General features: G+C 41.9%; 2 protein-coding genes across 2 annotated transcripts in view; one reads left to right on the top strand and one right to left on the bottom strand.

Moving 5' to 3' along the window:
- Positions 1 to 473: 473 nt before the first annotated feature.
- dcaf7 (ddb1 and cul4 associated factor 7) lies at positions 474 to 6,430 on the top strand. Its single transcript, XM_083931090.1, has 7 exons — positions 474 to 881; positions 2,147 to 2,305; positions 3,408 to 3,519; positions 3,622 to 3,740; positions 4,771 to 4,980; positions 5,055 to 5,172; positions 5,284 to 6,430. Exons 1-7 carry the CDS (start codon positions 744 to 746, stop codon positions 5,454 to 5,456), a joined length of 1,029 nt encoding a protein of 342 aa, XP_083787216.1. The 5' UTR covers positions 474 to 743; the 3' UTR covers positions 5,457 to 6,430.
- Positions 6,431 to 9,492: 3,062 nt separating this feature from the next.
- Positions 9,493 to 14,189, bottom strand: part of kcnh6a (potassium voltage-gated channel, subfamily H (eag-related), member 6a) — a gene marked incomplete at both ends in the record, with an annotated part of 34,281 nt that continues 29,584 nt past the window's right edge. The window contains 6 exons of the mRNA XM_083931699.1: positions 9,493 to 9,774; positions 10,226 to 10,433; positions 10,978 to 11,161; positions 11,994 to 12,266; positions 12,369 to 12,468; positions 13,131 to 13,324. Coding sequence (XP_083787825.1) covers positions 9,493 to 9,774; positions 10,226 to 10,433; positions 10,978 to 11,161; positions 11,994 to 12,266; positions 12,369 to 12,468; positions 13,131 to 13,324 — 1,241 coding nt within the window. The remainder of the gene's footprint in view (positions 9,775 to 10,225; positions 10,434 to 10,977; positions 11,162 to 11,993; positions 12,267 to 12,368; positions 12,469 to 13,130; positions 13,325 to 14,189) is intronic.

Here is a 14,189-nt window from a genome sequence, read left to right as displayed (position 1 = left end):
ATTTATTTATATATTTCGACATTTATTGATTGATTGATTATTCATGTCTAGTCCTCCATTGTCACCCGAAGTGTATGTATTTATACATTTATTTAAGCATGTATTCCAGGATTTATTAATTGTTTTATTTATGTTTTTATTAATTTATTCCTGTATTTAATAATTATTTGATTTATTCATACATTTATTCATGTATTTATTGATTGATTGATTATTCATGTTTAGTCCTTCATTGTCACCTAAAGTGTATGTATTTATGCATTTATTTAAGCATTTATTTCAGGATTTATTAATTGATTTATTTATGTATTTATTAATGTATTCCTGTATTTATTCATATATTTATCAATGTATTTACACGTTTATTTATTGATGTATTGATTGATTATTCATGCTTAGTCCTCCATTGTCACCTGAAGTGTCTCCCCTTAATTTGAAAATAATCACCGGAAGTCGCAGTGGTTTGTTGCTCTTGACAGCTGTAGGTGGAAACAGAGCAATGCTACTCTTTGTTAAGTAAAGTGGTGAGAAATCTCGCTCCAAAACCAGATTAATGTAACAAACCGGCCACCACCAGCGCGCCCGCAGACACTAGTCACTGCAGGTGAAAGCAGCAGGTGATCAGTGTCCTTCAGCAAGAACTTATTTCGCAGCTACGCGTGTTAGCTGCTCGGACAACAGCTGCTGCAGCTTCAGGGGGAGACACACAGAGAGAGAGAGAGAGAGAGAGAGAGAGAGAGAGGATGTCGCTTCACGGCAAAAGAAAAGAAATCTACAAATACGAGGCTCCATGGACGGTGTACGCGATGAACTGGAGCGTGCGTCCGGACAAACGCTTCCGCCTGGCACTCGGGAGCTTTGTGGAGGAATACAACAACAAGGTGCGTGGTGGTGTGGCCATTCATCTGCGAGCTACATGCTAATGCTAACTGTCCTGCGCAGCACCAATGTGCAAAAATAGGGATGCATGATAGTGGATTTTAATCAGATGTTTATATATGTTAATGGAGTCTAGCCTACCATGGGTCAGTGTGGGGAAGAGGCTGGTCCTGAGCACGGTGACATTTCTTAGCAACACATTGAGAAGTTGTTGAGAGAACAAATTCTATTTGGTAATACTTTGCATAAACATCACAATCAGCTTTAATGGCCAAGTACGCACACTTACATGGAATTTGACCTGGGTAGGTGTTCACTCTCTCAGACAGGTAGACATATAAAATGTAGACACTTAGTACACCTAAAATAAAAAACAAAATAATAGTTTAATAATAATAATATTATTAGGACAAATATACAATACAGATGGCAAAAATAGACAGGCACCTTAGTTATGGTTATATACAATATACTTAAATGTAATACAGTTATACATACCTATATCTATATATAATATATGTATAAACATAATACAAGGAAGGCAGGTAAGGGTGATATTGTGCAAGCTCATCCAAGATCTTTTACTTAAGTAAAAGCAGTAATCCCTTTAATGCTGCATCTGATGAAGGTAGGGCTAATTATATTTACTTTAATAATGCTTTATAGCTTAATCCATATGTTATTTTATTTGTTTAATATTTTTCATTAATACTCTGAATCTGTAAAGTAACTAAAGTTACCGAATAAATGTAGTGGAGCTCTGTCGGGCATTTATTCTGATTTAATCAAGAAAGCAGAAGTTTATTTATTCATCGGTTTATTATATTGTTGTGTCATCCGTCCATCATCTTCAACCATTTGTCCCTAACTGGAACGCTGAGAGGCTGGAGCCGGAGAACCCGGAGAAAACCCACGCAGACAAGGGGGAGAACATGCAAACTCTACACAGAAGGATTCAGATCAACCCTCTGTGGCTCACTGTGGCTCCCTGCTAACGACCGCACCGCCATGTGTTATCCAATTATTTTAGAGTCAATATCGGCTGATATACCACCTGCTGATATTATTTTGCATCCCTATGAAAAATCACTGTTTTTGTCGTTTATTCCTCATATTCTGTGATAGTAAAACCCCTCAGGGACACTGTATACTGCATGGCTATAATGTTATTTCTAGCCCTGTAAACGTGGATTTAACTGTCTTGTTGTTATAACAGATGGTGTGTTTGTTTGTTTGTATGTTTGTTTGTTTGCTTGCTGCTGCACAGGTCCAGCTGGTGGGTCTGGAAGAAGAGAGCTCAGAGTTCATCTGCAGGAACACGTTTGACCACCCTTACCCCACCACCAAGATCATGTGGATCCCAGACACCAAGGGGGTTTACCCGGACCTGCTGGCCACCAGTGGGGACTACCTGCGCATATGGAGGGTAAGATGAGATATATATTTATATATATATATAACCTTCTATGTTCATCAAATTCCATGAAAACCAACAATGAAGTGACAAGTGTTTGCTTGTGTAGCCAAAACCTGATAATGTCATATTATCTGTGCAATAGATAAGGTCGAGCTTTATTTATATAAGGTAAAAAGGGGTGGAATGAAATAAGCTTATACTTCTTCCCACTTCTTTTCGGATGTGTAAACAGAATTTACTTTGTTATACTTGTTATGTTATTGTACATTTATTTTTCTCTCTGTTTTTTTTTCCTTTTCTTTATGACTGCCCATTAATGTATGATAATTATTTATCAGAAAGAGTGCAAATATAAAATAATCAATGAACAGATATGTTAAATCAACAAATCCAAAACAGAGCTCCATCATTGTTAAAAAAACATCAGTTGCAGAAGCCTCAGTATTGCTGATAAGATATGCATCTTAATACATGTTGATTTTGAATAATGACCATTTCCTACACAGAATTTACTACAACAGCTGTTCATTTTTATTCTGTACAGTAGCGATCACACTCAGGCTTTCCCCTCTTAGTCCACTGATCAGTCGCTTTGTTCTTGGTCAACTAAAATTTCTTTAGTCATTTTTTTAATGCCCTTTTTTCATGAGCACATCTCCGGTAAAGACAAGATTTACAGTGGTGCTCTTGTATGATTCTTTGTGGAGAAACTCAATTTTAATCAATTCCTCGCTTAGTCGTCAAGAGTGTGTCAAGATCGAAGAGTTTCTTTGAAGACAGCCATAGATCACGCTACAGTTAAATAAAATGTATTTTTTCTAATAATAATAATAATAATTATACATGCAAATAGCTGTAATGAAAAGGCTTAAGAGTCTGGACATATTTGTCTGAGGTACCTTGAAAAGTGCTTGATGTTTACTCTCAAAAAGCAGATTATTTGTTTTGCCTTTCCATGATAAACACAAACTAGTCAGTGTTTGTTTACTGCTTTAGATCAGCCAGCTGGAAGCGGTGAAATGTCCACATTGACTTGAATGTAGCACTTGAATGTAGCACTTGTTTGAAGACGTCTGCTCACTGCCAACTTGGGTTTGCATTAATCACGCAGGTCAGTGACACGGAAACACGCCTCGAGTGTTTGCTGAACAACAACAAGAACTCAGACTTCTGTGCTCCGCTCACGTCCTTCGACTGGAATGAAGTCGATCCCAATCTGCTGGGTAAGAAATCCGCCGTGTGATGAATATAAAAGGAGGCTATGAATCCGACTTTGTTGCTCTTTTTTATTTGTACAGTTTAAACATGTCGGTTTGTTTCCGCAGGGACTTCCAGCATCGACACCACCTGCACGATCTGGGGGTTGGAGACCGGTCAGGTGTTAGGACGAGTCAACCTGGTGTCTGGGCATGTGAAGACCCAACTGATCGCTCATGACAAAGAGGTGTGTGTGTGTGTACCAAGCACCCACCACAGCCACTTCCTGGTTGATCCAATCAGGAAGTGCCAAAAGCTGCAGTTCTCTGAGTGTTTGATAATAGAGCAGTTTCTCATTGACCCCCATGTTAAACAGGCTGTTTTCACAGCATCATTAAACCTGTTTAAAGCCTGGTACAAAAAAACATTCTAGTATGTATGTTTAGGTCATAGCTCCATGACAACACTGAGGGGGGTGAATTTTTGGATACCCGGCTAGTTTTTATTTTATTGGAGGTTAAAGTTTATAAATAATTAGGGGCGTGGCCTCTTGAGTGACAGCTAGCCTCTGGCCCTCACTTCTCCTCTGAGGTAAACGTCAGCCAGATGAAGGTAACCCCTTCCCCCCAACGTCACATACATGCCCTTTTTTGGTAAGAGGAAATGAGGCGGAGTCAAAGTCTGACAAGATGGCGACTCCAGTAGGCGACAACGATTAGATCAAGTTGAGAGAACGGACATCGACGGAGAGGCTGCGTCCATTTTCTTATACAGTTTATAGATTGTACATGAAACATCTAAAAAAAAAAAAAGTGTTTCCATTCAACTGTTTAAAAGCAAACTTTTAAAAAGGCTTCACATGGCTGTAATCCTCCAGCTAACAGAGAATAAGAAGTAGAGGTTGCTAACCGGAAAGAAAACAAGTTGACTCATCTCACAACAAATTAAGAGATATGTCTTCAGGAATTTGTTTAAACTGGGTTTTAGTAGGTTTTTAAGGGGAGCTGGTGTTGGTCCTGTTTCCTGCTGTCCAGAGACAAAGAAACGTTATACCTGAGAAGACACACAGAGCGGGAACAGCTGATCGCTTGTATGTTAAATGTTACGCTAAAAGGCCAAAAGGCATATCAAGCGAGCACAAAAACTTTTATGTGCCTTTGAGGAAGTTTTATTGTATTTTGCAGTTTCCATTCATCTTTTCTTATGCTAATCTTCAAAGTGCAATGGGAAAATAAGTTTTATAGAAACACGGCTGCTGTCGCTCCATGTCTGTGCAGGTGTACGACATCGCTTTCAGCCGTGCAGGAGGTGGCAGAGATATGTTCGCCTCCGTGGGCGCCGACGGATCCGTCCGCATGTTTGACCTCCGGCACCTGGAGCACAGCACTATCATCTATGAAGACCCCCAGCACCATCCACTGCTGCGCCTCTGCTGGAACAAGCAGGACCCCAACTACTTGGCTACGATGGCCATGGACGGCATGGAGGTCAGTTTGTAGCCTCCACGCATGTTGAAACTGAGTGTTTGTCAGTCTTTAGCATTAATGTATCTGTGTGGTAGGTGGTCATCCTGGACGTACGCGTGCCTTGCACTCCGGTGGCTCGGCTCAACAACCATCGCGCTTGTGTCAACGGCATTGCCTGGGCGCCTCACTCGTCGTGTCACATCTGCACTGCAGGTAAAGCCACCGGTAGATTAGTCAAGGTTGTAATAGTTATGGATTGTAAACAGCCCAAACCTTTTAATCTTAACTCTTATAACGCCCTCTCTGCGTGTCTTCTCTCCTCAGCCGACGACCACCAGGCTCTGATCTGGGACATCCAGCAGATGCCGCGCGCCATCGAGGACCCCATCCTGGCCTACACTGCCGAAGGCGAGATCAACAACGTGCAGTGGGCGTCCACGCAGCCGGACTGGATCGCCATCTGCTACAACAACTGCCTGGAGATCCTGCGTGTCTAAGAGCCACAGACACTTTAGAAGAAGAAGAGAAGCTCTTTCTTGTTTCAGACTTAATTTTTTAGTCCTCGCCCACTCCCCCTTTCAAGACAAGGACGAGGTCACGAGTGAACTTTTGGAACGTGTTTGGAGTATCGCACACACACACACACGCACATACACACACACACCTGCGCCACGATAACCCTGTTTACATTTTCTCCCTTTACTCCATTGTTCTTCTATTAAGACGTGTTTAAGCTCTTATTATTTATTTTGCTCACAACAAAGGGAGTGTTCACAAGCTTGGGACTCTCAGCAGTCATCTACGAAAATCAGATTTTTGTACTTGTTGGTGTGATTTCAGCCAGCTGTGAGATTATCATGAAGGGTTTAGGTGTCGTGTGTTTCATCTGTTTTGAGTTGTAAAGGTTGATACAAACTACTGTAGGTGGCAGAAGACATCCTCTCTGATATGTAGGAATATGTCACAGCCTTCTTGAGGACTCGTAACATATTATTGGTGATTCAACGATCAGTTCACTATGGTCTTGTTTATCCCCGTAACAGTTTTCAGGTGTCCAGTACCCTCTTTGCTAATGATCGAGGCTCAGACTTGTGACCTGTGCAGCTTTTATAAAGTGTAAAATAACCGTGAGAGTGATGGTATCGTCACCGTAGGTGTCTCACCATACGGTGTGTTTTGGTTTGGCCGGTGACGCTGTGAGCCAGCCGTGTACAGCAACACTCACAACCTACCGGAGCAGTTCAGCCTTTTTAACTCCCTACTTATTCTCTTCTCCTTTATTTGTAGAAGATTGTGCTTTGAAAGCTGCATTTTTCTTCCATGTCTCGAGTGAGTCGTGAAATGACGGGAGGAGTGTGCCTCTCTTTCTTTTTGTTTGTTGTTTTCAATAATTAAAGGGTTATGTCCTTGTAGCATGCCATTACAAGGCAAAGATGTACATACATATAAATATATCAACTGGAGATGTTGGTAAGACAAGTGTTCATGTTGTAGCTTTTTCATAAAGTTTATTATTGAATTTGCTCTAATAAATTGTATTCCTCCATGTCCTAGGAACAAACTTGATGATGCATCGCTTCATTTTGTACTTCTTATCGTACAGATTAAGGTTGTTACGATACAATATACAATATATTTTTAAGAAGAAGTCACTTAACATACGTCGACACATTTGAAATAACGCGTAATAATCGTTACAAAATCTGATAACAGATCTGTTTTTATTAGCTTCGGTACGTAATGCATTTAATGAAGATTGTATCATTTTGAAGACATCGTGGGTGCGACAGCTCTGTAAAAGATGAATTATTTGTCCTGTTTTATTTTTTTTACTGCTAATGCTTATCATATGCTTCAAGTTATGAGCCTGTATGTCTTACTACACTTGTGAGTGATGAATGTATCAATTTTCGCTACGGCACAGGGAAGAAATGCTTGTTCTTGTAGTTTTACACATGAATACGTCTATCCCCAAAGCAATTTCGGTCAAAAGCAACTGACAACGGGTTATTTGTCTGCGTACATGAACTGATGAAGCCTCTTGGATGAGAGGTGAAACGTCTTCCTAGACAAATAACCAAGTCCAGTTGCTTTTGACTGAAATTGCTTCGGGGATAACGATGACCTGGACAAATGAGCTTCACAGGCATGAATACGTCTATTTTCTCCAAAACTTTCATATTGAAGGTTGTCAATACTTTTGACAAACGTATTACAGATCATCTGAGGTTTGACCTCATCGTTATTGCCACCCTCAGGTTTTTCTCTGTCTGTGTCCATTCATTATAAAGCTTAATCCAGTCATTCTTTTAAAAAACCCTCAAAACCCTTTCTTGAATACTGTCTTCACACTGTAGTTTCCTTTTAAATGTTCTCTTCTTGCCCAATTTTTTCTTTTATATCACCAATATTTTGCCTTTCTTGGACAAACTTCCTGCATGACATGTGGATATATGCAGACTCATGACATTTGTTGTGTTATCCCAATGTTGGTTTACATTTCTGTCTACAGATAACACCAATCAACATTTCAGTTTTCATGGAATGGGCTATCTACAAAGAGGGGGCACTCGGATTTGAACCGGGGACCTCTTGATCTGCAGTCAAATGCTCTACCACTGAGCTATACCCCCTATATAAATTCACCACCACCGCCGTTGTTTTTGCACAGGTTCTTCCCTCCTGTGGCGTTTGCATAGCAGGTACTTCAGTTGCTTTCATAACACCAGAGACCATCCTGTTATAACAATCCCCTCAATCTTGAAGGTTGTATTATTATTACTTTTTTTGTTATTTAATCTGTGAGTTACTGTAAATTAAAACATTTTTACTTAAGGTATATATTTGACCGTACAGTTAGTTTTGCCAAAGAGGGGTCACCCGGATTTGAGCGGATGCATCGACGTAGTACAACCATGTTTAACAACAGTAAAACTATATCAAACCCTTTTATAAACTGTAACCATACCTGTACACAGTCACCACTATCATCTTCTGCTGGAGCTTGTTCTGTAACTTTACCTTCATGAGGTGGCAGTGGCCACCATAGGTGACTCGGCTGGGAACCAGAGGGTCGCAGTTTCGGGTCCCTGTGTGGACCATGAATGGAGCGTGGACTGGTGGCAGGAGAGGTGCCAGTTCATCTCCTGGGCACTGCAGAGGTGCTGTTGAGCAAGGCACCGAACCCCCAACTGCTCGGGGCGCTGGTCTGTGGCAGCCCCCTCACTCTGACGTCTCTCCATTAATTGCATGTATAGGTCCTGTTTGTGCATGTGTGTGTATTTCGGGCCTGTGTGTGTAACATGAATAATAATAGAGTGAAGAAATCGAATTTCCTGTTGTGGGATTAATAAAGTAATTCTTCTTCTTCAATTTGGCAACAGCCTGTTGAGCAATCTGGAGAGTCAAAAAAAGAATTTCGGACACCCAGTTTAACTATGCAGTGCATCTTTAATCAAAAGAAAAAAAAAGTTAAATAACAGGAATTTGTGCTTATACAGATTTATAAACGCTTCAAAAGGCATTACATCCACCTTGTGGTTGGAGCTGTGAAATCATCTTAACAAAGGACGCCTCGAGACAACGTCTGTGCCTGCGCGTGAAAACAACCTTCTGCAGTTTTTTTTTTCCTTTTGCCTGTTTTAAGTTTTACGGTCTGAAGAACAGGAGAACGAGTCCTCTATCGTGAAAAATAGTTCAGACACACAAAGAGTCATCGTGATCGAAACAAAACTGTAAGAGCTACTGTACATGTAAATGTACAAGAAAGTCGTTTGGCTTGGTTGTGTTCAGTGTTGTACCTTTTCCTGACCCCCCCTAACAAGTCTGTCGGTTCACGTCTAAATGTCAGAACATGAAATATGAGATGAAAGTTATACGTTTCCCTTTAATCCTTCACAGTGTGCCAGACAGCTATGGTGTGCTTTTTGATATTTTTTTTAAAACAAAACAACAAAAGTGAATCTCTAACTTAAAACAACCATAGTTTATAATATTTTCTAGATGTATCGCTCTTAGTGTGGCCGACACATCTCTAATATTAGGAAAATAAATTCAATTCCAAATAAACAATTACATTTTTCTAAATTAAGTCTAAATGTGCAACTCTTACACCGAGTGAATGCAGATGATTCTTCACATGTGAAACATAGTAGTAGTCCTTGACATTTCACCTTTCAGTTGCTTTCAGGTCCAGCGACCGCATGTATAATGTTTGCATGTGTTTACTGTCTTGTAATCTGCCCACCCTGCTGGGCAGGAATAATCTCTTCATTGCACAGGACCTTGGGTGTGAAGGGACACGCTGGAGCACAAAAACCACAGCGGCCTGTGAGGGGCGCCGCGGAGTCAGTCCGTAAGAAGCAGGAGGTCCTCTGAACCTTCAGTGACGTGGAAGGCAAGGTGTCCCACGCTCGACAGCAGCATCTGAACAGGACAGAGGAGGTTTGACGGGAGGAAAACGGAAGTGACAGAGTAGGGGATCACACGGCTGTCCCGTCCAAAGGAGCAGGCTTTTGGGTGGCAGTAGTGATTCTAGCTGCCTGGCAAGACAGGGTCAGAGACGTGCCTCTGGATCTCCTGCATCTCTGTGGAGGTCTCCAGGTGCTCAGGGAGGGAGGGGAAGCGCTGGCTGACACATTGCAGTTCAGGAGGCTGCAGGTCCCCGGACAAAAGAGGAGGGCTGAGGTCCACAGAGGTCAGATGTGGTGGGTCGGCCTCCGGCGACATGGACATGGTGTCCTCGGAGGCCACAGTGAGATGGATCCCGCTGGACAGAGAGTCCTTGGATTTGTGGTTGAAGTCAGAGTTTGGACTCTGGAAAGAGAGAGAAGGATTAAGCCACACATCCAGCATGAGCACGCCTGTGATTTTCACACAGCCTGGCTTTCTACATCGACTTTGCCCACGATAAAGAGAAAAATGCAAATTAATATTTGTTTGTTAAGACTGTAAACAGCTAGCCTTTTGTTTGTTCAAAGGTAACAAAATCCACCTGCCAGCACCTCTGACACTCATTAACTGCCACACAACCAGCAGACACAGAAAGTTACGGGCCTCAGCCAAGAAATAGTCCGTTTTTGCATTGACAAGTGATATAATGTGTTAATTAATGAGCTTTAGGGGTGCTGGTGGTCGGATTGTGATATCTTTGAACAAGCAAATTTCCCAAAATGCCAAACTGATAGCTTTGCAAGTAGTTAAATGACTTAGAATTAGTCCCATACATTTCCAAACATGGATGACTATAACTTTAAGTATGTCACACCTGCAGGAGTGAGGCAGCGCTGTCCATCTGCACAGGCTGGAGTGGAGGGACAGTGTGGATGGTGGGTGCTCCTGTGCTGTACAGAGTGGTGGGGTGAGGCGGGTGAGGGCTGGGGGACACGGCGCTGTAGGCCGGAGGCACCGGGGCCATCTGCCTCTGGAGGAGCTGCAGGATCACATTGATGTCTGCTGTCATACGGGTCTCCAGCCTGGGAGCGGGATGAAGAGAGACGTCAGGATTGTTTTGTGGATGGAACATGATCTTTTTATTGAGTCCTCTGATCTGCTTTTTCAGAAATGTCCACTAGGTTTCTCTCTTGCGCGCTCTCTCTCTCTTTCTCTCTCTCTCTCTCTCTCTCTACCTCATACGCAGGTAAAAAGAAGCACTTACACATCTGACTTTACAGAGAATGTTTTTGACATATTTCAGTCTCACCTTTTCTTATCTTTATTTGTCTTCCCTCCTCCTCTCTCCTCCCTTTCTCTCATACATATCAACTCCATGCACACAAACAGCTGGGAACTGATATGCAAACACAGCAGGGGAGGAAGGGAGCAGCTTTTCAGAAACATGACGTAAAAGTAAACACTGTAGAATGATGATTCAAGTCAACACCCTCCGAGCCAGAATTTAACAGGGGGTATAGCTCAGTGGTAGAGCATTTGACTGCAGATCAAGAGGTCCCCGGTTCAAATCCGGGTGCCCCCTCTATTGTTTTCATTATAACCTGTAGACAAATAACATCCACCCACCTGTTTAACTGGGACTGCAGCAGCTCCAGCCTGGACTCCAGCTCACTGGGCCGTTCCTCAGCGCAGGATGGAGGGTGGAAACTGGCCCTGACGGAGGACGCACGTCTCTGGCTCTCTGAGAACTGGCTGGTTCTGCGGTCTGGCCAGTAGCTGTACAGGCCTGACATGCCGATGGGTGCTGCTGCTGTGCAGAAGAAGGAAAGATAGATAGTTTTTAGGAGCACCAGTCAGTGTGTCTAATTTAAGATGTTTCATTTGTTTTGATTCCAGTTTTGGTTTAGTTTTAGTGTGGACATCATTTCAGATATGAGTGAATGAACTGAATTTGGTCCACCTGAAATGTTTCAAGGCTCTACTGGGTCTACTGGAGTCCACCCAGAATGGATCAGAAACCTGCTAGATGGCATTATCGCCAAATCCCAAAGAAACATAATTTACTGGGATCTGACAGTTTTGTAAGATTTTCATTTTTAAAACTTATTTTCATGGGTGTGAACAACCTTGCTCGTAGAAATACTACTCTACCAATTGGTAAACAAACACAACAGTAGCATCAGAACTAGGGGTGCAACACGCAGAAGTTGTCTAATAGCGAAACGCAGAACAACATCCGGACAATCATCCTTTACACTGGGGAGTGTTACCACCGGACATCAAAACACTGACAGAGCTCAATGTTTTTAACACGCAAGTAAAACAATGGCTGAAAAACTCCTGTGAACACAGGGTACGCTTACACAAACACACATTACTTGTTGTCCTTATTTTTCTCATTATGTGTCCTTTACTTGGTGTCTTTTGTATTCTAACATGTGCATTGTCTTTAACTTCACTTGTGTAACTTTTAGTAAAGGCCTAACCAGGGACAGGGGTTGCACATTAGTCTCGACGAGAAACCTGTATGCATGGAATCTATTTCATATTTTATATAAAAAAATCTACAATGTACTTGACTGTGTTCAATAAACTTCTAAACTAAAAAACCCAGACATGACTGATGGGGGAATTGTGTTTACCTGAGTATGGTGGTCCTCCACCCATCCCTGCTGAGGGTCCACTGTGAGGCAGGAGGTTGACCACTGGTGGGGGGTAGTCTCTGGTGTCACCCCCTGTGGGGTACAGCTCCCCCTTGCTGTGCCCTATAGGCTTCATCTCATCATCACTAGACTGCGAGCAGATGCTGGCGCTGCTGCAGAGATCTTCCCAGTGGGATTCTGCCATCGTGCCTTGGTGGTGGTTTGCCATCGGACAGGACTGATCGGGATAAGAGTCTTCACGGTCCATGCCATCTGTTCAGATGTTGACACAGGACAGCCAGGATAAGATAATAATATGCAGGTTAAACAGAGCAGAAACGTATGGAAATGGGTTACACCTCGTCTCTCACTCACCCGGTCGGTTTCGCCGGCGCAGGGAGCTTCTTCGATGGCGTGTCCGGCGGTAGCCACATTCAGAGTCCCTGCCCGGTGTCTGCTGGAGTATTCTATCTGCCTGATACATATCAGCTTCAGCAATTCAAAAACACACCGGATCTCATACTTACAGAAGCATAGAAATAGATCTATCAATCTAACAATCTACTTTGGAAAAACAAAAAGAAAAACCACATCACACACAACAATAGGCCCAAATATGACTTCTAAAGTTCATTAAAGTGTAATTCCGCCGCAAAATCATCCCATGGTCTTTTTCTGCACTTGCATACTGCTTCGGTTTGTGTAGGGACTCTTCTCATGCTGCTGCAGAGGTTCGTTGTTATTTTGAGCAGTATTAGTGGTTAAAAAAGACGTTTTAATCGAGCTAATCAGAGTAGCCACATTTGGCTGTTAGCGACTCTCCTGGATTGCACCGTTAATAGTTCATACACGAAAAAAACTGTCTCGCTGGATTATTTGATGTATGTAAGTGCTGAAAAAGACCATGGGATGATTTTGCGCCGGAATTACATTTTAAGGACACTGCGGACTGGTCCTGTGTGAATGGGACTTATAATGTAAACTCCACAGTTTACCTATTTAAGCGGTCTTCATTCATTAGTTTGTGAGGTGATGATCTATCAACTGGTTAAATGTTTTTTTTATGGGGTCAAAAGCACAGATCTTGCAAAAGGACTGAGATCACTGTCAGTGACATCGCCCTCTGGAGGCACTCACATCTCTCAGGTTGAAGGTGATCTCCACGTTGTTCCAGAACTTGTCGGAGAAGTCTGGATACATGTCCAGCACTTCCAGCAGGTCATCCCTCTGGATCTTGTGAAGGTCGCAGTAGGTCAAAGCCCTGACGTCGGCGCTGGATTTACCCGGCCTCCCGTAGAGGCTGATGGGTTCACCAAAGATGTCGTTCTTTCCTGCAGAAACAGAGTTATAATCAATGGATGTTTGACCAAGTGAGCAAGCCACTGCTGGTAATAGACAACATTTTGATGGATGGATCTGATCCCAAACAAATGAAAAACCGAGTGACACTGATCCTCAACAGCACTGCTGCTCCAAACAAATTAATGATCCCCTCAAACACAGCTGGAACAGAAGTGACCTATGCGGATGTGTGTGCCGGGGCTATTGATGATCAATGCCCCTGTGGAATGGAAGTGGAGCTGTGCCCAAACACCTCTGGCTACACAACACACAGTTTGTGTGTGTGTGTGTGTGTGTGCGTGCGTGCGTGCGTGCGTGCGTGCGTGCGTGTGTGTGTGCGCGTGCGTGTGTTGTAAAGGGCGGTGTGAGTTCCGGTTTTGTAAGAAAGAGACGAAAAGATGGACGGACAAATATGGAGTCAAAGGAGTGCCATAAAAAATAATAAAAATAGAACATATAATATAGAGAATAAGTAAATAAAAAATGTAAATGTAAAGAGGAAATGTAGAAATATAAAGAATAACAATATATTAAATAATAATTGCAAGCATTTTATTTTCACATTTATTGATATATTTTTTCTATTTTGCCTGTATATTTTTCACATATATTTATTTATATACAGAAATAAATCAACAACTAAATGTGAGAATAAATGACAATGCTTATAGTTATTTTACATGTTTTGTTATTTGTCTTTATATTATATAAATGTTTCTTTATATTCATTTTTAAATGTATTTCTCTTTATATTTCCAACTTTGTTTATTTACCTGTTTATTATTTTATTTTTTTCTCTTAACATTTACATTACATTTATTTTTTGTAATTTTTTTTTGAATTTATATTTTTTAT

Source organism: Echiichthys vipera, assembly GCF_963691815.1.
Source record: "Echiichthys vipera genome assembly, chromosome: 17".
In the NCBI taxonomy this organism is placed as follows: domain Eukaryota; kingdom Metazoa; phylum Chordata; class Actinopteri; order Perciformes; family Trachinidae; genus Echiichthys; species Echiichthys vipera.
Note: the sequence above shows the minus strand (reverse complement) of the source record. Positions and strands in the feature narration are given on the sequence as shown.

Coding starts and splice junctions, on each gene's coding strand:
- dcaf7 (XM_083931090.1), top strand. CDS start 744: ATGTCGCTTCACGGCAAAAGAAAAGAAATCTACAAATACGAGGCTCCA. Junction 882..2,146: donor TGGAGGAATACAACAACAAG/GTGCGTGGTGGT, acceptor GCTGCTGCACAG/GTCCAGCTGGTGGGTCTGGA. Junction 5,173..5,283: donor GTGTCACATCTGCACTGCAG/GTAAAGCCACCG, acceptor TTCTCTCCTCAG/CCGACGACCACCAGGCTCTG.